The 22,018-nt window shown below is 40.8% G+C and overlaps 1 protein-coding gene across 1 annotated transcript; it reads right to left on the reverse strand.

Moving 5' to 3' along the window:
* Positions 1-1,418: 1,418 nt before the first annotated feature.
* Positions 1,419-20,035, reverse strand: inka2 (inka box actin regulator 2). Its single transcript, XM_084745425.1, has 2 exons — positions 19,625-20,035; positions 1,419-2,941 (listed from the first exon to the last, which is right to left on the reverse strand). The coding sequence occupies exons 1-2, from the start codon at positions 19,700-19,702 to the stop codon at positions 1,670-1,672; spliced, it is 1,350 nt and encodes a 449-aa protein (XP_084601551.1). The 5' UTR covers positions 19,703-20,035; the 3' UTR covers positions 1,419-1,669.
* Positions 20,036-22,018: the final 1,983 nt, after the last annotated feature.

Consider the following 22,018-nt stretch of genomic DNA (forward strand, 5'->3'; position numbering starts at 1 on the left):
GAAGAAAAATGACAGCAAGCACTACACTGCTGATTACAAGGGACAAAATCTCAAAGCTGAATGTGCAATCTTTGAATCAGTCATGCACCGTATTGCTGTTAAGATGAGATGAGGCAAGATTTCCCTAAACTGTACTTGAAACCCATTTAATTGCGGCAGTGTCTCATAGTTTACTCCTGTGTTAACATTCATTCCCTGAGCGAGGTGAATGAGACCGACGGGTTCAGTTAAACCTGAGTTTCCAAGGCGTCAACAAGGCCTGCTGGAAACAAAAAGGGAGCTTATGACCGTGTTTCAGTGGCAGTGCGTTCAGTAACAGCTGTTTCGTAGCATCATTTATAAAAACAGTAACCATGCAATCCAACAGTTGGTGTTTCTATTCATAGATGCAAAGAAGAGAGATATGTGAGAGCATGTCCTGTAGCACAGAAGTGGAAAAAGTCTGTGGATGTTTTCTGTTAAGATCTGTGATGGTGATGACATTCTGAGAAAGATGTCCATTTCAAAGTACCGTCTTTTAAGACATCCAGAGTAGGGTTGTTCCGATACCAATCCCAGTAAAGGGAAGTAGGGATGCACCAGTGCAAAAGCAGAAGTTGGATGAGCAACTTGGATGAGCAAATGTTTGGGGAGACGCTGTCAAAACAGGGTGAGAACTGAAATTGAGATTTCAACTGTCAGTTTTTATATCTGTCATGTCAACAGTAGTATGCTGCTAACTAATGTCAGCCTCAAGGGCTAGAAAGTTTACTGTTGTTTGACAACACTGTCAGCTGCTCTCTTTTCTTTAGGCAGGTCTTAGAGTCTGTCGCTCCACTTATTAAAGCCAACGACATGCTTGTGAGCATACGTGGCTGTGACCAGCGCCTTTAAATCTGACTGTGACGTTACAGTCTGTGTTGCTGTGCACATGACGTGAACCGTTGTGTGGAGCATGCATGTAAATTTGACCAGTACAGAGTTAGATATCTGATGCTGGCTGGCCAGTGATCGCTGGTCAAGCCGAAAACTGGCTGATTCTGGTCACCGGTTGGTCAATCGATGCACCTCTATCAGAAATGCCTTCGACACAGCCTAAAATGCTGGATCTGGTATTGTCAAGTACATGAGACTATCTGCTGATCTGCTATCATATAATTTATTAGCTCAAATACAGGATCCTGCTACTTCTAGCAGCATTTTTTTTTTACAGATGTTAAACTATAATAATAATATACATATTTTAATAACACTGGTATCAAATCAGCACTTGCACCAATATGCAAAGTTAAGGAATTGGAATTGGTATCAGGAGGGATAACAATGGTATCGGAACATCTCTAATCCAGAGAACGCAGTCATACATACACACATACGTACAAAAAAAAATTGGGTAATACAAAACTTGCAGCATAAAATTTCTCTCGAGCTTCCTCTCCAACACGCATTCTTCGCACACCCAGACACACACACAGCAAACGAGGTTTAGGTTTTTAGGATTGTCTGACAAAATGTTGCCCTGATAATCTCGTTGTGGGTGTGAAGTTCACTGGTTCATTTTGGGAAGATAACTGTATCCAAGCCTCTTATTCAGTCATTCATTCATGCCCCTCTACCACAGCCAAAATCCCCCAGCACCTGTCACTCACTCACTCAGTCTGGCATCACTGGCAGTCTGTTGGCCTCACTGTCAGACCCACACAGCTGTGTTGTAGTCAAACAAGGGCTGCATTTTTTCCAGACCAGTCTCTGGCTGTCTCCTGTCTAAATAAATCCCAGCAAATGGCTGCTGGTGGACCTGGGGGAAGCGGTGTTGGTGGTGTTGGTGGTTCCTCTCTGCTTCAGCTAGATGTGGACATGGCCTGCCTTTGCTCTGCTGTCCATTTGCCCAGAATGGCAGATAGAAGCTGCCTTTTGAGCTTTTAGGAACTAATTTCTTGGGCCTTTTGAAGAGGTCGCCCTCGGGCAGCTCAGGTGCCATCCAGCCGGGTCTTTCCTTGAGCAGCTTGTCCCTGTCAGGCCGGACACTGCGCAGGAACTTCTTGAAGATATTTGTGGTTAATGAGAACTTCCTGCAGATCTCCTGTGAGCGGCTGAGGCGAAGAGGGTGTGCTGGGGTGTCTGGTCTGTCTGCCCCTCCGTCCGTTATCCTCTCCTCTCTCCTCTTCCTCCTTTCCTCTTCTTCCCCTTCTTCCCTCTCCACCTCGGGCAGGTCCAGCCAGTTGCCCACGAGGTCGGCGAAGACGTTGTCACCCAGCACTAAGGGCTGACGGTTGCGGCTGCGGCTCATGAGTGATGAAGTCCAGTCGCTGCCGTCGTCTGTGCTGTCCTGGGAGTAGTCGCTGTCCAATGAAGGGCCTTCTCTCGAGAGGCTGTACAGAATCCCCGGCAGGTCCACCACCTGAGCACGACGGGGAGCCTGTGGATGAGGGTAGGGCTCTGGTGGTGGGTTTCCCACCATTGGTCCATAGAAATCCACCTGCGGAGCGGTGTAGCCTGACCACCTCTTGGGTATAGACTCAAGGTCATTTTCGCTTCTCGTGCTTCGTGCATTTCTCTCGCTTCTTTCACTTGTCTCACTCTCACTCTCAAGGCTGGATGTAGAGGAAGACGAGGTTCCCATGCTGCTTCTGTTTCGAGACAGGCTCCCGTCGTCTCGGCTGAAGGTGTTTCTGCTTTCCAGAGATGGCCTCGGACTCTGCATTGGACTGTGGCTGGGTTCTTCAGGCATGGTTTGGCTAAAGCATGGCAAGTGATCCTTGCCTGAGGTCGAAGCTGCTGTAGCTGATGCTTCAGGAGGAGTTGGCGCGGCAGGATGTGGAAGTCCTCGGTTAATGGGCCGACCCGAAATGTCAAGGTTTTGTAGCGCTGTCTGAACCTGAAGGAGCTTGAGTTCTTGGAGGGCTCCCATCATCGAGTTCATCTGAGCGTGGAGGCCATCTCCAGCTTCTTTCATTGACACCTGCAGGGAGACAGAATAAAGACAAAACAAAGAGATGATGATGAGAGACAAAAATCTAAACGGTTCAGTTTGGCTTAACACCTTAAAAGCTTGTAAAGGTCATCAATTCAATCATTTGACTCCTCAGGCTCATGCAGACCCATCTCATCCATCAAAGACTGATGTCCTCACTACCCCCTCCTCTTGGTCATCATTTATCTCAGCACCAGCACAACTCCAATTACACATCATCAACTGGGGTTGCATGAGATACTTATCCATAGTCAGTGTATTACCTGCAGTAGATGGCAGTCAACATGCAACCAGTCTAAAGTAACCACAAGAGTAACGATGTAGGAAGATAAGCAAAGCACTGCTGTAGACAGGGTCAGCAGCAAAACATTTTTTGCCGGGTAAAAGAAAGTCTGCCTAAAAAAACTTAATATTGGTTCAAGTGTGAGCTATATTTAGAATATTTTCATCACTTTACCTTGCCATCAGATAGCTTTTTCCCAGAAGCTCTTTCCACGCCAGCCAAACTACAAAATCAGTAATTCAGCCACGCAGAACACAGGAGTTGCTCATCTTCCGCTGCCTCATATGGTTCATTTTTTTTATTCATTTGTGATTTTTGTGAATCTGCACTAACCTTTTTTTAACACTGGAGTCACCTAATAACACAAACAAGCTCAGTGATTGAGACAGCGGTAGACCAGCATCTCCTGTGTTCTGTGGATTAAAATGACTGATTTCGCCTATGGAGTTTGGTTGGTTTTGAGAAATATTTTGCCTGATGGCAAGGTAAAGTGGTGAAAATACTGAACTATCCCTTTAATTAATAAAAATCTGAGTAAATAGTCCTGTGTTTTGTCTCTGTGTCAGTTAGACTCTTCTCTTGTGTGTTTCAGGCTCCGCACCTTGTTTAATTATGGGTCATGTGACCTAGTTTTGGATGACAGGCCAGGGTCCCATATGGCCTGCGTATGAGACAGGATCCAACCCATGACAGCTGTAAAACAGACAAGCTTACCATTTCTTTCTCTTCTGCTCTTTCTAGCTTGTTTTTTACTTTTTGCATCCATCCATTTACTTTATTCCATTTTTCCCTTCTCGTCTGAGCTCTTTGTCTTCACTCTTACTTGCCTCTGTGCAGCAGTAATCATACCATCAACTCGGCTTTTATCCTCCTCCTCCTCTGTCTTTCTGCTCTCATCTGTTTAAAAGCCTCTGTCATGTGACCTGGACTAACCGTTTTCTCCTGAAGGCAGACAGGAAACCCAGAGGCAGCATTGTCGTGACCTGTGTTCTGACTTGTAGGCCTTGACCCAGACTTTGAATCACTCTTGTTAATATAACAACAGGTTTATCTTTGTCTGAAAACGTGCTCACGTTGGCAAAGGTAGCGAATGATTGATGAGTAAACCTGCCAAGAGCCCTCCTCTTTTTTTAAAAGAAAAAAAAAACATCTGTGGGAAGACTGGAAAAGAAAGCATGCAAGGAATTTTGAAAAACGTGCCAGAGTGTGTGGGAAAATGTTGGTTAAAGCACACCTCCTGTACAGCAGATAACACTGGCTGACAAATATTTCCCCTATAAACCAAGCTATCTGTCAGGATCTGTCAGTTAAACAACTGTCAACTAACATAAATGCAGTTTAATGCACATACAACAGGCCTCTATAATGAGAAATATACTCTGAAAATGAAAAACAAGACCTTGCAGGACTCATATACTACGAATCTTTACAAAATCCAAACCAGCACCTTACCTTCTATAAACTTTCATAAAGCAGGAGGTCTAGATTTCCCTGTCTGTCCCTCTGTTGTTGTTCGTCTGCACCTCTGCCGGCCTGTCACTGTCTCTCACCTTTCAAACGGATCAGTATGACAACCCTTATATGTATCTCTCTCCAATGGGGGGACACCGCTGGGCGTGACAGCCAATCAGCACTGCACGTCTAGACTATAACCCCCAAACGGCGGGAGGGATGGGGGGGTGGGGTCACTCAGGCGGAAATGATCTGACAATGAGGGGAGCAAGAGGAGGGATGGTGAGAGTCAGCCGGATGAGTAGAGGGAGAAAGGAGGAGGAGGAGGAGGAGGAGGAGGGTTGTGTGTGATGGGGAGCGATCCCTCGCCATATGTTTAGATGTCGGAGAGAAAACTGTTGATGGATTTAATTATGGATGACACCATAAGAACACAGGAGGGGGGTTATAGATGGGAGAAAAGGGGGGTTGATTGTAGGTGTAACAACACCAGGCGGTGATATTTAATCTGGAGGGAGCAGTGATTGTGTTGAACCCCCCGGGTGGGAAAAGTAGACGTGTAGAACAACTGTGACAGTACAGCATCATAAACAAAGCATCCTATAAGCTCCGTGAGAGACGAAAATGTTGCAGAACGTGGGTTTTATGGGAAAACTAACAAATGTAGATATAAAATAACAATTCTCAGACTACATTTAAATTAAATAAATAAATACATGAAAAATTATAGCAATGAGAAACCAGGCACATCTTCCTCACGACTGTTAAACTTACATTGAATTCGGAAATGAAATATAGACTTTTTCTTAGGCTTCGAGCTGCAACGATTAGTTGAATAATCGACCAGTGGATCCAAAGAAAACTGGTTGCGAACTACTTTCATAATAACTAACTAACTAGCTAGTTGCAGCTTCTTAATTGCAAAGATTTGATGTTTTTCTTTGTCATTTATGATAGTAAATGAAAAGTCTTTGGACTTTTAACTGTTGGTTGGAAGAAGCAATTCTGGGAAATTGTAATGAGCATTTTTATTATAATTCTTTGACATTTTAGACTAAACAATTAATCGTAAAACAAATGGACAGATACATGCTAACATGCTAAACTAGCATATTGACATAAGCATTTAGCTCAAAGTACCACTATGCTAATGCACAACCTTATAGAGATGCTAGCTTCTTAGCCTTGTTCTAAAATAAAATAATGATATTTGACTTTGCAAAACAGTGACACTTTGTTGTATAGTAATGTCACACCTAATGATTAATTTTAGAAATCATCAGATTATTCTATCAATGATTTCCTTGATTATTCATCCGTCCATCAGCGTTTTTCACAAACCAAGGTGATGTGTGCAATTTGCTTGTTTAGTTTGACCAGAAAGATTTTTTTCTTTGCAATTATAAATAGGGATAAATATTGTCATTATATTAATCTGCCGAATATTTTCACAATTAATCAATTAGTCCATAAAATGTACACCAAAAAAAAGTGGAAAAATTCTCATCAAAATTTCCCAGTGTGCAAAGTTGTGTCTTGCTTCTTTTGTCCAACCAACAGTTCGAAAGTGAAATCCTGACATTTAAGAAAATGTAACCAGCCATTGTAATTGATTAATTATTGAAGCTCTATAATCTACAGAGAAAAGCCGGACATATTTAAATTTGATAAGATCAGAAAATGTTTATCATTCCTTTTAGATAAATTACCTGATTGATCATCGGGACTGTTGTTGATTCATTTTCTGTTAAACACCTAATCACTACAGAACTAAAAGCCATTAAAGGGAGCTTCACACTTTCTCCACCTTGCCACTTATCCAGTCCCTGCAGCATTAACATTAAACCTCTGGGTTAAAAACACTTCATCACTAACATATGGCTGAGTAGGTGCACCGGGGCGTGAATAGCCTCTGAGATCAGATAATAAGCCTATCAATGCACATGCTGGGAACAAAAGCCTCTGAGCTTCCCGTTAGCTCGCTAAATTAGGCAGCGAAGGTACGTGTAATTAGCACAATCAGGTTGTCTCTTGTCTTTGTGCCGTCCACATATGGCTGACTTCATTAGCTGCAATTCCCTGCGTCCCAGGAGAGGCTGGGAAAGAGCTCATAATTACGGTTTACTTTCCCCCCACATCAAAAGTCAACAAGTATGAAGACAAGATGACGTGCAGCGGAGTTATATATTGTTGTTACATCTTCAGAGGCAGACAGTGAAGTTTATGCAGGGATCAGCTGAGGGATTACCACACACTGAGCTGCCGGTGAAATCTGGACCACTTGAATGTATTTAATCTGTTTTTGAAATATTATCTCCTGAGCCGTCCATTCTCATGCAGTCTAAAAGGGCCACACCTGTTGGCACATCAGCCCAAAACACCCTAATTTAAGACTCACATGCAACTTTTCTATTATCCCCGAAAATGCAGACATTCCCACTGGTTATTTAAAACACACTGAGTTGTTTACTGGTATTTCTATTCTAAGGCGGCATTAATAATTCATACTGCGCCCTGGGGAACAAACAGAGGAACAAATAAACCCCATTATTCCACCTTTACTATGCCTACTAACTCCAGGCACGTCACAACTACTGTGTAACAATACCAAAAACTAAAGGTATGATAACACCACAGTAAAATATCCATGATATTAAAAAACAAAGAAACATGAGTGTTCCTGTTAGTAGTCACTTATAATTAATTTTATAAATGTTTCATCGCCACCATGTTAAAGTTAATTTTCTGCACTGCTATTGTCAAACTAACCACTAAACTACAAACAAACCTTTCACCATACGTCATCTAACATGTATGAGTGAGAAAATATCTACAACTAACCTTACAGACTCTTATTACAGTCTGATGCAAAAATAAATTTGCCAGTGATTATCTTAACTGCATATTACTCAGGTGAGGGCACGAATCCATGTCATGGCCATTTTAAGTTTTAAGTTAACTTCTTGAGTAAAAATACTGATTCTCCAGTTCAGGGAAAAGGCTGACCAGTGATTAAATTATTACCTGTCAAAGCAGTCCTTTTGAATTCAAGGTCCAGTATGTTTCATATCAGGCATCTGACAAATGAGGTCTATTAAATAGGGTTTTAGACAAAGTTTTTGATATTTATTTTATGTTAATTGTTATATTAATCAAGCAAAATAATCCCTTTTGAATAATCAATAAATTAGTTGTTAGATTAGTTGCTTAAAAAATAATTTTTAGGTGCAGCCCTAAGCTAACATGCTAAACTTTCACGGTGAAGATAATAAACATTATACCTGCTAAAAAATCAGCACACTGATGTTAGCATTTAGCTTAAAATGCTCAAAACGCAGACATTCCCACCGGTTATTTAAAACACACTGAGTTGTTTACTGGTATTTCTATTCTAAGGCAACATTAATAATTCATTCAGTGCCCTGGGGAACAAACAGAGGAACAGTAGTAAACTCAGCCCCATTATTCCACCTTTACCATGCCAGCTAACTCCAGGCACTCCACCACTCACTGCCATTTCAAGGCTGAACTTTGTGGCCCAAATATGTCAGCCTCTTCAACCTTCATTCAGATGCTAAAACTGACTTTACAATAATGTCCCGCGGCATTTTCTAGTTCAAACACAGATGTTGTTCATCCTGAGATGTCTCACGTTTTTTTTTTTTTTTTTTTTTTTTTAAACACTGTGTGAATCAGCTCAGGGGCCTCGTTAGGACAAAGACACAGAGGATCTGACAGAACCTACATGACCACCTTGAGGTCTTACCCAGAAAAAAAAAAGAAGATGAGGAAAGAAAAATGTCTAATCTAATTTAATAAGATGAAGAACCGGGATGAAATTGGGGCTGCGGGGAATAGCTGTACTGTCCATGCAGAAACACAGGCATCATTAACCCAGCCTTGTGAAGTTTAGTTAAATCTTCTTTTTGAACCAAAGCCTCCAAACTATTTCAGACATTTAATCCATCAAGCGTGTATTCCTATAAAAAGATCACTATGAAAAAGCAAGCCAAGTGAGTCTGCTGAATGAATGAAAGAGGAGGACAAACAGCGGCTGTCCAGATTCTCCCCCTTCATCCCCCCCCCCTCCACTTCTTCTTCTCCTTCTTTGGCTGCAGCGATACCAGCCAACCAGACATAATTGCCAATTAAGGACTGAATGCTTCAAAGTTTAAGAACAATGGCTGGCAGTCTTGAATTAATGTTGAATGGAGGCTTATTAAAAAGTTCTGGCCATGTTAATTAAAAAAAAAAAAAAATCAGATGGTCGGTGATTCTATTCTATCTTCTATTTTATATTCTCACATCAAGACCCATCTACTGTGAAGACGCAACAAGACACCATTCAAAATGTGTGCAAGTGAATTAAATACCACAAACTATAAATAAATCACTGCTCCGATCCACTGCTGTCTGCTCAGATCGAGCTCTCCGCCTCCATATTACACTCTTAGAAATAAAGATGCCAACTAGAACCATAAAGGGTTCCCTTTTTGGTTCCTGGTAGAACCTTTTATAAAGGTGCCCTTTCACAGAATTGTACCTAGAACCCATCATAAAGGGTAGAACCATCTGTGAAAGGTTCAGCCCTATGAGAGGTTCAACAGAGAATCCGTCTATGGTGTAATGGTTCCAACCAGCACCCTGTCTGGGGGTTCTATCCAGAACCTTTCCACTCTCTAAGAGTGCTAACAAGAACCCACCCAAGGAGTTCTACTGAGAATGTTTATTGCAAGAGTTTTTATCTAAAACCCACTTAGGTGGTTCTACTGAGAACCCTTTTATATTCCACAGGTTTTATCAAGAACCCACCCAGGGGGTTCTACCCAGAAACCCTTTTGTATTCCAAGAGTTTTATCTAAAGCCCAACCAGGGGGTTCTACTAAAAACGCTTTTATATTTCAGGGGCTTTATCTAGAACGCACTCAAGGGATTCTACTCAGAACCCTTTTATATTTCAAGGGTTTTATCTAGAACTCACCCCGGGGCTTCTACTGGGAACCGTTTTTGTATTATGATACAAAGAACCCTTGGATTTCAATAATCCTTGAAGAACTCTTTCTTCCAAAATGGGGTCTTTGAAAGAAGATGGTTCTTAATGGAACTTTAGTTATACAAATTACCCTTGACACGCTCTTTCTTCAGAAAAGGGTTCATCAAAAGCAAATGTTTCTGGGTAGAATCTCAGACCTTCACAGGGAACCCTTTTTGAACCCTTGTTTGTTAGAGCTATGGAGGGAAAAATAAATTCGCTGTGCAAACACTCTGAGCTCACACGTCCACACGTGTCCAGACACGCCTCGCTTGAATGAAGTCAGTGTCTCGGTTTTTTAAGGCGTGGACGTGTGGATGTTGCATTCACCGGATTATTAGGTGAGAAATAAACACACAAACGAGAAATCAAAAACAAACCGACGCTGTGTTCTGGCTATGAAAAACAGGCCATTCAGTGTTGTTGTTTATTTGTTATTGGCTGGAGGGGGGAGGAAACAGAGAGGCCAAGGTTATCAGACCCAAAAGGTCTTCCTGTTTAGAAGGAGCTGGCCAGCAGCAGCAGCTAGTGTACTCCACCCTCCCTCCACCTCCACCCCTAATTAAAAATGAATGGTGGGCTGTGTGGGTCAAGGACGGGAATGGGGTCTCTGTCCGGGGGACACAGAAGGGGTCTCTGTGAGGGAACCGCTGGACACGCCACAGACCGCTGTGTACAGCCCCGAGGTCGCGATCAAGAGGGCAATAAAGCCGTGGAGCTTTCGCTGAAAGAAATAAATTACTGTGCACACGGCGATGAATGCCTCTTTGACGAGAAAGGGTTTTATGGTGACTGTTTGGTCCGAATGTCCTCGGGGTCACATTGAGGAGAAGAAGAAGTGTGAGGAACGTTCAACAAAAGAATCCGAGACTCCGAGAATAACTCTTCTATGATGTCATCACGAACTGGCCGTTAAAGGACCAGTGTGAAAGATTTTATGGGAATTTATTGGCAGATTATGGTAGAAATTAAATGTAACATTCGTAAATATATTTTTGAGTTTCACGGCCACCGTAAATTGTCCTATACGCTTGGAAGGGGAGGATGAGGTCAGAGGTATTCTTCAACCTCACTGTTAGATGGCAATAAATCTTACACATTGGTCCTTTAAATTTAGATATCCAGTTTTTAAACCTGATTTTTCTACTTGTAAAACTTGTCAGCGTGCTTCTCTTGCTAGAACTCACATACAGTAGGACTTTAAAGGGTTAATTCACCTAAATTAAAATACATGTATATATTCTGGCCCAGTTTCAGTGATGTCTAGTCTGGCAGATATTCTTGGATGTATTTTCCCAGATTCTTTCAAATTTCTGCCTCCATCTCAAGAAAAATCTGAAAGACCTGGTGTCTGTGCAAATGCTGAGATACAATGTCTACGCTCAACTTAAATCAGACGGAGCACAGCTTTTGCAGTGCGAGAGCTGTTTTCTTTTGGCAGTGAGTGCTTGGCTGCTAATGTGCTCTGAGCGCTTCATGTTTTAGATGCGTGAAGCACCTCACCTTTTCGCAGGAGTTGTCTGAATTCCTCAAGTTGAACAAACTTAAACCCGGAGAAGAAAAGCACCCAGCATCATTTGCATTTTTCCCTCATTGTCTAGTTGGATTAATTGAGAGATGGGCCTTGTATGATTGTCATGACAAGTGTTCGCAGATGCTTGGAAATCAAGCAGTCATGGAGGAGTAGTGGTGGCTGTTGCTGGACACTCAGAACTAAATGGTTTTACCAACTGTAGTTACAATAATTTGGGAAGAAAACAGCAGAGACCTTGAGGCAAATTAGTGCAGCACTTGAGGTTTTAGATAAATTGGTTTCAGTCATTTGAATTGTACTGTAATTGGCAACACGCAGTTCATGGTTTGTGTTAAGCTAACGTTAGCGCACTTTCAACATCTCTTTCAGTATTTCCCTGGGCAAACTGCCTTTTTAAAATAACCACTTCCACTAAAAAACAGACCCCTTGGCAATCTGCTACCCAAGCTCTCTAATCAGGGCCTTGCGAAGTCCTTCAGTGGCTGTGTTCAATACTGTATCACAACAAAATGTCAGACTTTGACACAGGAGGCCACTATTCCCATCCTGTTTCAGACCAAGAGTCGAGGTCAGTTGCTTTTTACCGTGACCAGGATCACTACTCTGTGCCTTATATTAGCCCAGTAACCATCATCTTTTCCTGACCTCATCTAACTCATGTTTCCTGAAAATACTGAGGTTGCGTGTGGTGATTCATTATGAATGCTTATAAAACCTTGAGTGGTAGCTTTAAAAAAATAAAAAAAAGTCATACAAGTCATTTTAGTAACAGCAACTTGTAACTGACAAACAATCCTGCTGAAAAGATCCAAGGATGCTTATATGGCTACTTTTTAAAAGCAACAACTGAGGACTTGTAATGTATCTGTGAACACTTTTCATTAGAACTACTCTTTCAAGAAAATAGTTCCTCTGAAAACCCCCGACAGCGAGTTCTGTGGGTTATCCAGAGCAATGGTTTGTTGGATGTTTACTTCTGGAAAAAAAAGAAAAAAAAGATGCTCATGCATTTTTAAAATGTAACTTCAGCTGCAGTGCTGTGAGCACCATAAAGGACACTGCATTCATCTCCATTGCACTTTAGTGGCAGAAAAAATCTCAGAGACAGATATCCCAAATGCTCAACTTAAACTCAGACAGAGAGGTAAGTGTGAATGGAGAATTGGGTAAACTTTCCCTTTAAAACAGACTCTATTTAAGCCAAATCTATCACTGCCTCGATGACCTGCCTCCAGCAAAGGTTCCCTGTTGGCCTTTTCAGAGATGGGAGGTGGTTTAATAGCTTGTTTCCTGTGAGAGCTCATTTACTTTCACAAAAACACACAAATCACAAAAACTGTGCTGCTGTGGGACATGCAGGATGATTAGTGTCCATATCCTCATCTTTTGGCTGATGATATTTGGAGACAGTCTGGGATACAATCTGTTGTGCTGTTCTGAAAATCTTCACGTATGCCACGGTTGTTAGATGCTTGATTACGCAGCAGTTGACGTCAGCACCTTCTGTGTGGGCAGTGAAAGTGCACGGCCAACTCTGCAGCCCACAGTTGTTACATCAAGTGTGATGTTAATTTTTCAGAGACCCTCCAAGCCCCCGTCTCAGTTTAACTTCAAAAGCAGTGTTAAACTAGAGAATAATCTCCTGATGAAAATGCATGCGATTGCACTAAGATTTCATGAGCCGCTTGATTTCGGTGCAGCATTATGAGCATTTGAAGGCTCATTGAGTTTAAAGATTTACTGGGAGTAAATGGGCCTCCAAAGACTTTGAAGCTTCACTCTTTAATATTTTTATAACAAGGGTCTGTGTCCACCAAAGTGTTTTTTTTTTCTTCTCTAGCTTAAAATGCCAGACTCTCCTCTGAAAATGGCCAGCTGGGAACGCTTGAGAGCGCTTTGGAGGCGCGGGGTTTTTCCGCTGAGATGCTTTGGTTGCTACGATACGGAATTACTGCGGAAGTAATGGTTAATTTATGTGTTGGAAGTACCCAATTTAGAGGTTTGTTTATCAACGAATATTGAATGTAAAAATGTCAACACATAGAGTAACTTCTTTGGATTGCTTGTAGTGATGCACCCACAGAATTATCACCAAATCCTGCAGCTTGCCTCAGCTATACAGAACGTTTTAGTGTCCTTCAGCTCATTGTTTTGGTTTTATGATCCAAAATTTACTGTTCTGGTTCACTCCCACTGTTCTTCTCGATTGTTTCCAAATGTGGCAGCACACACAGCAGATCGACAAAGTTAGAATAACCTGGTGTACGTATTGGACAATTTAGAGCTACTTATTTTTTTCAGGAGTTGGTGGAGACCAAAAACGGAGCTCAAAGGAGAGTAAATATTGGACTTGAATTTGTCAGGTGTCTAGAAACACAACTCCAAATGAATGAAAATGTTCTTTGACTGCTAGATGTGTAATGTGAAAATGTTCAAAATTATCATGTCATGGTTAAGTGAATCATATTGCAAACAAAATATTTGTCAAAATAATCAAGATGATTTTTTTAACCACATTGTGCTGCCTTATTAATCAGCTGCAGTGATGGAAACATGACACCTGGGCAGACACATTAATTTTGGCCCCTTTTCTGGCGCAAAGCTAATTTCTGTCATCTCCTCTAGAAATTCTATCCACCTCTGTTCCAGCAGTGATTGAATATCAGTTGGAGTTCAATTTGCATGGCCGATCATGGCACATAAGAAAAAAACAGAAATGCAAACTCATCTACCAGAAAAGGGAAAGGTGTCAATTCCCTATTTAAGCACATTCACGCACCGATCAAAAAATTGTACATACGCGCAAATTTTGGTTTAACACCAATATATGATAGCATGTTCAAGACAACATCTTCATACAGTGCTAGTTTCAGCGTTCTGTCCACACACCTTCTTCTGCAGCCCCCAAGTGGCCAAAAAAAATCTGTTATTGCTGATTTAATGCTTCATACAACACAACCTTTAGTTTTGTAGCAGAACAATTCCAAAAATCCAATTTTATTTTGGCCTCAGACAAACCAGTAATCGCAGACAAAATATAATTTGTAGACACAACAACACGAGAGAGCACCATATTGACCTAAACCTTAGTGAGAGCAGTACTCATGAGAAATAATCCACATACTTCTCTTTAGATGAAGGCAAACGGAGGAGAGGAGAGACAGCTCAATCATAGACCAGCGGGGTCACGTGTGTGGTTACAGCAGCAGCATAATTAACCACTCAACTGTCTCTTGAAACAATAAATCCTAAACGTCTTTATTTCCATTCTGTGAACTATGATAAAGGAGGTTATGTGTTGTGCGTTGCTCCATAATGATAAACAGGCTTTGTAAAAGGTTAGCTGCTCCATCTCGAACACAATGATCGCCCATGCAAAACCCCGCAGCTGCCCCCGAGAGCCGGGCCAATTATAGCCGAGGGGAAGGAAGGGCAGGTTGGAGAACAGGAGCCATGAGGGAGGGAGCCACCAAACAAAATGAGCAAAGTCAAACCACTGCACTTCTTTGTGTTGTGTACAGTTTTCTGATCCCACACCCTAAAGGTAACAAAGAACACACGACTTTAAGGCACGCAATCTTTCCAGAACACACTCCAAGTTTGGCTCTCGTGTGAGTTTTTCTCAGATTTCATGATCTCATGCTCGCTGGCTTTGGTGTTGAATTCCAAGGTGACGGTTATGTTTGAAAATGTGCCTCAGGTGTGAAAGGGATAAAGGAGTGTGATGCATATGAAATCAGTTTCAGCAGTGATGGCATCAAAAGGTTTGACTTAACGTTTTAGCGTCTGAAGTGGTGGTGTGGAGCAGGTGTGAACCCTGCACTCAGACAAGATGACTCAAAAACATGTCAGCGTTTGTATCTTCGGCTCTGAGCAGGCAGGAAGGGCTTATGTTGTTTTTTTTTTATGACTCTTTGTCTGTTGTACGAATAATGAGTCACGCGTGAGCTTAAAAATATTTCATTGTTATCATTATATCCTCAGGATTTCAATGGAGCCTCGCAGAGCTTTTTAAAGAAACAAATAGAGGCAAACGGCTTATTTGCAATCTGAGAAACGATGAAACATGCCTGACGTGAGTTTTGGTGTCACTGGTGTATTGGATGCGGTCAGCAGTGAGGACGGACAGCCCTCAGGCCTTGTGAGGTCAAGGGTCAAATGTTCAAGTGTGACCTGACACTACCCCACACAGACTGACCCCCCGGCCCCTGACAGACTGTTCACACTTTTGTATGACACTCATCTTCTTTTAGAGCTGACAGTGCATTGGGTTTCAGGGTGGTTTCCACTGTGGTGCACTGAGTTCACAGTTGTAATTTATGTGACTTTTACACCAGGCTTGAGTGCCAGCTCATATTTCTGTAACGCTGCAGACACTGAGAACTAAACTACATAACATAACTGAAAACTGTTAGTACTACTACCATTTATTTTTGCAAGTTTCAGCCCTTTATTTAAACATCATGTGTGCTTTATGAAATTGCTAATCTTTTTCAAAAGTGTGCCACTTAAAAGTCTTTGGACGTATTTTTCTAGCCATTTGTGTCCTTCCATTTCCAAACAGTATGAAAATCAATTAGCAGACACACGAACCTTTGCCTGGTTCCAGGTCTTTGAATCACTGTTTCAGAGAGGTCAGGTGTTGTGCCCACTGATGGCTCCCCGCTTTGTTGGTGGGCTTGAGGACATCCTGTTCTACATGTTTTTTTTTCTTTTTGCATGTCATTTTATACCAATTACTCTGCAGTGGTTTATGCAGAGATGGCATGTCATTTACCAACAAATGTCACTGAGGAAAAAAAAATGTCTATTTACGCAGTATAAAGAGCAAAAAAGTCTGCATACAGATGAGGTTTGGGTGGATGGATGGGTCAAACAAACGCAGGACTTCCATCCAGGAGACTGCAGTTTGTGTACCGTGTAAAACCAAAAATCAATTTTAACTTGAGTACTGTACGAACATTAACTTGCATTATGCAAACCACTATCTTTTCCTAAACTTAAGTAGTAGTAGTAGTTTTGTTGCCTAAACCCAACCAAGCTGTAGCCGTTTCACAATGTTAACCACGATGAAGATAACAATGACGATGAAGGTCACCTGACTATTGTTGCCACGGTCAAAACCCATAAGATGCGGCAGACTAAATGGCGTTAAATGACACGTGAAAAGGTTCACAACACGCAAACTGTCCTTAAAAGTGGCACGCTATTTATACGCCATCCTGTAAAGTCAAGTCATTTGCTACTGATTAGAGCAAGGTTATGGCAAAGTAACAGAAACATAATCTCACACTGGAAAATCAAGGCTGCATTAATTATTGTCAAATTTACATTATTGTGTAGTCCAGTCCGGTGAAATCAATCCACAATGAATAAAATTACTTTGACTAAATGAATCAAGACTTGATATTGAGTCTGATGGATTAAACAACTGAAGCAGATTTCAAGAGTCAAGATAAATGTAAAAAAAAAACAAAAATACACTGAAACTTTAAATCTCAGCATCCTGGTTTACAAAATCTGTGACTAAATATAGTATAAGTGTAGTATAGTAAGTATAGTAAAAGGACTAAAATATGCAAAACAACAGCCATGGTCCTTTTTAAAGCTACATCGCAGTCTTTGAAGCGTCATCACAGGTGACACTGAGGAGCTACTTGACTCGGCGTCGCACGTGTAAGTCTGCTGTTAGATGTTTGTGATCTGCGCGTTGCAGATGGAGCTGCTTTACCGCTCTCCACTGAGCACTGGATGAAAAGCCGTCACAGTGGAAAGAAAAGTGACAACCTTGGCATAGACGCCCCTTGTTTTCTGAACAACAGATTGCATCCCACATGGTCCTGTGCAGGGGGAGACTGCCTCGGCTTTTTAACCGTCATCTGCTCTCTGTTCTCCTGTTTGATCCCCGGCATGGCACGACACTTTTTCTATTATGTTACCAAACTGCGATATGGCAGCTATAACACAACATGTCCTCCTGGCATCGGCGTCTACTCCCCTGAAATCTCAAGTGCCACTTCACAGACGTGTGGCTAATTTAGAGAAGCGAATCAAGGAGTCACAGAGCAGATCATGTTGCAAAACATGCAGCCATGTGAGGCTTTTCTGCGGGCCAGTGGCTGGATAGAGAGAAAAAAGAAATCTGTGTCTGCTTTGAAGATGATTCCAAATGAAATCTGTGCCAGTTAATGCTCCTTTTGAAAATGGGTCTACTGTGTGTCACTGCCAATTGATTTGGGTGTGAGGGTGCAGCTTACACATTTTGTTTTAACATTTCAAAGATGGGTCTCAGAGACAGTGCTCTAAATTTGCCTCCATCAAACAAATTTGTTTATTAGAGAAGAGGAGACTTGAACATATTAAAGAAGGCAGACTGACAAATTCATTTGGGGCATAAAAATGTGATGAAACTTGCTGTGACTGTCTGCCAATTTCTCTCCTTCGCCTTTGAAAAAAAGGCCTCACAGCCGCAACTAACGATTATTTTCTTTATCGATTCATCCGATGATTATTTTCTTGATTAATCAGTTTTTCTATAAATCATCAAAGATATTCAGGTTACAATTATATAAAACAGAGAAAATCAGCAAACCAGTCAATTCTTTTCATTTATGCTTGAAAAGTAAATCAAACCATTACAGCTCCAACGATTAATCGATTAGTCATCGACTATTACACTATTTTGATAATTGTCTTGAGTCATTTTTAAGATAAAATGTCAAAATTATCTGATTCCAGCTTCTTAAATGTGAATGTTTTCTGGTCCCTTTACTCCTCTATGACAGTAAACTGAATATATTTGGATTGTGGACAAAACAAGTCATTTGAGGACATCTTCTCGGAAACAATGATCAACCATATATATACATAACAACTAATAAATTAATTGAGAAAATGGTCAATAGATTAATCGATTAACCTGCACCTACTTATTATTTTCTTTATCCATTATGCTGATAATTATTTCCCTGATTAATCAACTTTGTCCATAAATTGTCTGTCTTAGTGTCCTAGCTTGCTCAAGGTGATGTCTTTAAGTGTCTTGTTTTGTTCGATTAACAGTATAAAACTCAAATATATTCAGTTTACAATGATATAAAACAGAGAAAAGCAGTAAATCCTCACATTTAAGGAGCAAGAACCAGCTAATTTTGTGCATTTCTACTTAACTCGGTTGATTATTCAACTTGATTATTCAGCTAATCTAGTAATTAATTAATCATTTCAGTAGGGCTGTGTATTTGCAAGAATCTGGTAATATGATATGTATCACGATACAGAGGTTACAATTCAATATGTTTCGATATATTGAGATACTGTAAGGTGATATTTTATTGCTATTTTATATACGTTTTAATTTATATAAAGAACAGACCACCTTATTCATAAATTTGAGTTTAAACTGTACTTTTTATGCGATCAGAAAAGTGAAAATAGATAAAAACACTGCTATTAGTGGTCGGGGGTTTAAAGACAAAGTGAACCACTGACATGAATCTCTGAATGTATCACGATACGACGATAGTGTTTAGAGAACCGATACAGTATCACAAAACGTGATACTCAAGTATATTGATAATTTCTCACAATACTATTGTCAATTAATCTGATTATTATGTTTTTGAAAAATTGATTTTGTCTATAAAATGCGTCCCCAGACTCAAGGTGGCGTCTTGCTTTGTTCGATCAACAGTGCAAAACTCAAATATATTTAGTTTACAGTGATATTAAACAGAGAGAAGCAGCAAATCCTCACCTTTAAGGAGCTGAAAATTCTTTGCATTTGTGATTGAAAAGTAAATCAAATGATCATTTGACTATCAGATTAGTTGTTGAATAATTTTTTGATCAATTAACAGATAAATCAACTGATCTAATCTAATCTTTGGCATTTATTGCAATGTATTATTACATTTACTGCACCAAATCAAATCACTGAGAATCTTCATCATCAGACTGAGAACAGTCCTCTTTAGGACAAACTGAAGAAAACTGTCTTGAGCTCATTAGGCTTAAAACATCTGTCCCAGATGTGTGGACAGAGCAGGAGGAGGAGGAGGAGGAGGATATGTACACATGCCTGTGGTGTGCTCAGAGCTTTAAGCCTACACAGATTAATGCGATAAAAAAAAAAAAAAAAAATACACATGCACCCCCAACTCAAGCTAAAACACCAGATCTGTCAGGATACCTCATGTATCCAAAGAAACATTTTGAATATTTGTTTGAGAAATCTGTTCATATATTTTCATTTGCTACTGTGAACATTAAAAATCCCGCAAATGTTTAAAATGTGAATAATAAAAGTAGAAACTAATCTCTCAGCGCTGATTCTAACCGTAGAAGTGTAGATAGAAGAGAACAACGTACCAGTTCTTGCTTCAGTCGCCTCAGACACGCATCCATGTTTTTGCATTCTGGTTTGTTGAGCTGCTGCTGTTGTTCCATTTTTGAAACACAATAATCTCAGATGAAACGCTTCTTCAGTCTCCGCTCGATCATGACTCTGGGGTCTCTCTGCAGGCAGGAGAAATTAAAACGTCGCTCTCGTGGGGAGCACAAAACAATTTGCGTTTGGAGATGCGCAAACCCTGTGGAGGAATGCGCGCACGGCTCGTAATGACGCGAATCCTGTGATTAAAAAAAACAACAAGTCCTGATGACGAAAATGCGTTTACTCCAAAAAATGATAATGAGGTCCTTCTTCTGTCTGCATCAAGAGCCTCAGTCCGTGTGTGTGTGTGTGTGTGTGTGGCTGCTGTCAGCCTGCTCTCTGTGTGTGTGTGTGCTGCTCTGCTCGGTTTTTCCCCTCTCTGCTGTTTTCCCATTCAAGAGGAGCGCTTACGTTGTCCGTCCAATTTCCTCCAATGAGAGAGCGTCTCAGGACAGGCTGAACCTCATTCAAACTAGGATCAAACTGAGATCCGTCATTTATTATGGACGTTCACAGCAGCTTGTCATCGTTTCACAGAGATATGAAGAGACAGACGAAAACATCTGGAGAGATTTGAATCAAGGCTGAAGGATCAGACGGTTGCATGGTTCCTACGGTGCTGGAAATCCGCAGAAACATTTGAATTTTATTTTAGTGTTTTTACGGTCTGAAGAGTGCTTGGATTGTGGATAAAACTGCTTGAAATTGAAATGAAACTTTTATAATAAATCACTACCAGACTGAATAGTTTGCTTTTTAGATAAAGTAATAAAATAAGTTGGATATTAGTTCAGCCAGGTTTAGTTATTTTCAGGTGCGGATTCAGTCATTTTGGGGCCTGAGGCATGGGGCCCTCTACGTCCCTTGTTCTCCCCATTTTCAGTCCTTGAATAAAAAGTCATAAAATAAAAAATAAAACTCTGATGCATGGTAGAGTGTAGAGGGTGAATTAAAGGAGCCTCATGCTGTCAAGACAGAAGCTGTTCTGTAGTCTGGTGGTACAGCGGGGGGGATACTCCTGTATCTCTTGGCAGATGGCTGAAGGGTGAACAGGCTGTGGCTGTGGTGCTCTTGTGCTTTAGTATCCTCATGCTTCCTCCTTTTTCAGCACCACTGGGGTAGCTTTGCTTCATTTTTCAACAGTCTGTACGCAGTGCCAAGCAGTTTACTTACACAAGACGGCTACTGTCTTACTGAATTATTTCTGCAGATGAGCAGTACGAGCATTAAGTAGTTTTGGGGAGGCCCTGAGACACTCATGAATTAAGCATTCGGATGCCATTTTAGCATATGAATTTTTAGAAAGACATAATTAATAAGCAAAGAAAAAAAGAAAAAGAAATTGAGGAAATTCTTTATGGTGCTCTTTGTAGCTTGCGGCCTGAGGCTAAATTAATTATCGATTAATCTGTGGATCACTTTCTCGATTTAGCAATCAGTTGTTTGATCCTTAAAATGTCAGAAAATTATAAAAAAAAAATGTCGATGACTGTTTTCCAAAGCCTAAGATAACATCATCAAAGGTCTCGTTTTGTCCACAACTCAAAGATATTCAGTTTGCTGTCATAGAAGACTGAAGAAACCAGAAAATATTAATATTTGAGGAGCTAAAAGTCGAGAATGTGGACATTTTTTAAATAAAAAAAAAACAAAAAACAATTAATAAATAAATCTTTGTAGCTCTAGACAGCTGTATGCCAAGTCTACTTACAGGTGACACATTTTGAAACCGAGAACTTTGTTGTGTTTTCCTTTAATTTGTCCCTCCTCTGTAGATGTATGTGTATGTGTATTAATATGTGCTGTACCACAGCTGTAAGGTGCTGGAAAAGATTGAAAATGCACCATGAAAATTCTTGAAAAGTCCTCAAATTGGACTTTGAAAAGTAAATATCTCAGTTCCACAACACTGTCGGATTAGTAGAGCAGATTCTGCAGCCACTGTTGGGCTGAAAGAGGAAGTTTTAAGGAGGATGTGTCTAAAAGAAACCATATGTGTCATGAAAGCAGCCATAGGGACAGTTTCCTGGCCACCTTCACTGCACACAGAGAGGAAACACCTGAGCCTGCACGGGCTTTTGTTGCCTGACCCGGATTTAATACTTTATTAGCAAGGGAAGGAAGAGATGCATATACACAATCTGGAAGTTGTTTATCACTCCCATACCTCAGTATATAGATTTGACATTTCTGAAAGGTTGCACATGTGACATGCAGAATATAAAACATTCACTCCAGACTAAAAATGTCAAGGAAACATGTATGAGGCCTGTTTTAGTTTGAAATGGTTGTGTTGCTGAAAGGAAAAGGAAGGAAGGAAGACAATTTAG

The sequence above is a fragment of the Lutjanus erythropterus genome, chromosome 2 (genome assembly GCF_056507025.1).
Source record: "Lutjanus erythropterus isolate fLutEry1 chromosome 2, fLutEry1.hap2, whole genome shotgun sequence".
In the NCBI taxonomy this organism is placed as follows: Eukaryota; Metazoa; Chordata; class Actinopteri; order Lutjaniformes; family Lutjanidae; genus Lutjanus; species Lutjanus erythropterus.

Excerpts from the sequence above, each read along its gene's own strand:
- inka2 (XM_084745425.1), bottom strand. The coding sequence starts at position 19,702 with ATGGAACAACAGCAGCAGCTCAACAAACCAGAATGCAAAAACATGGAT. Across the intron at positions 2,942-19,624 it reads GGCGACTGAAGCAAGAACTG|GTGTCAATGAAAGAAGCTGG; the intron begins GTACGTTGTTCT and ends GTCTCCCTGCAG.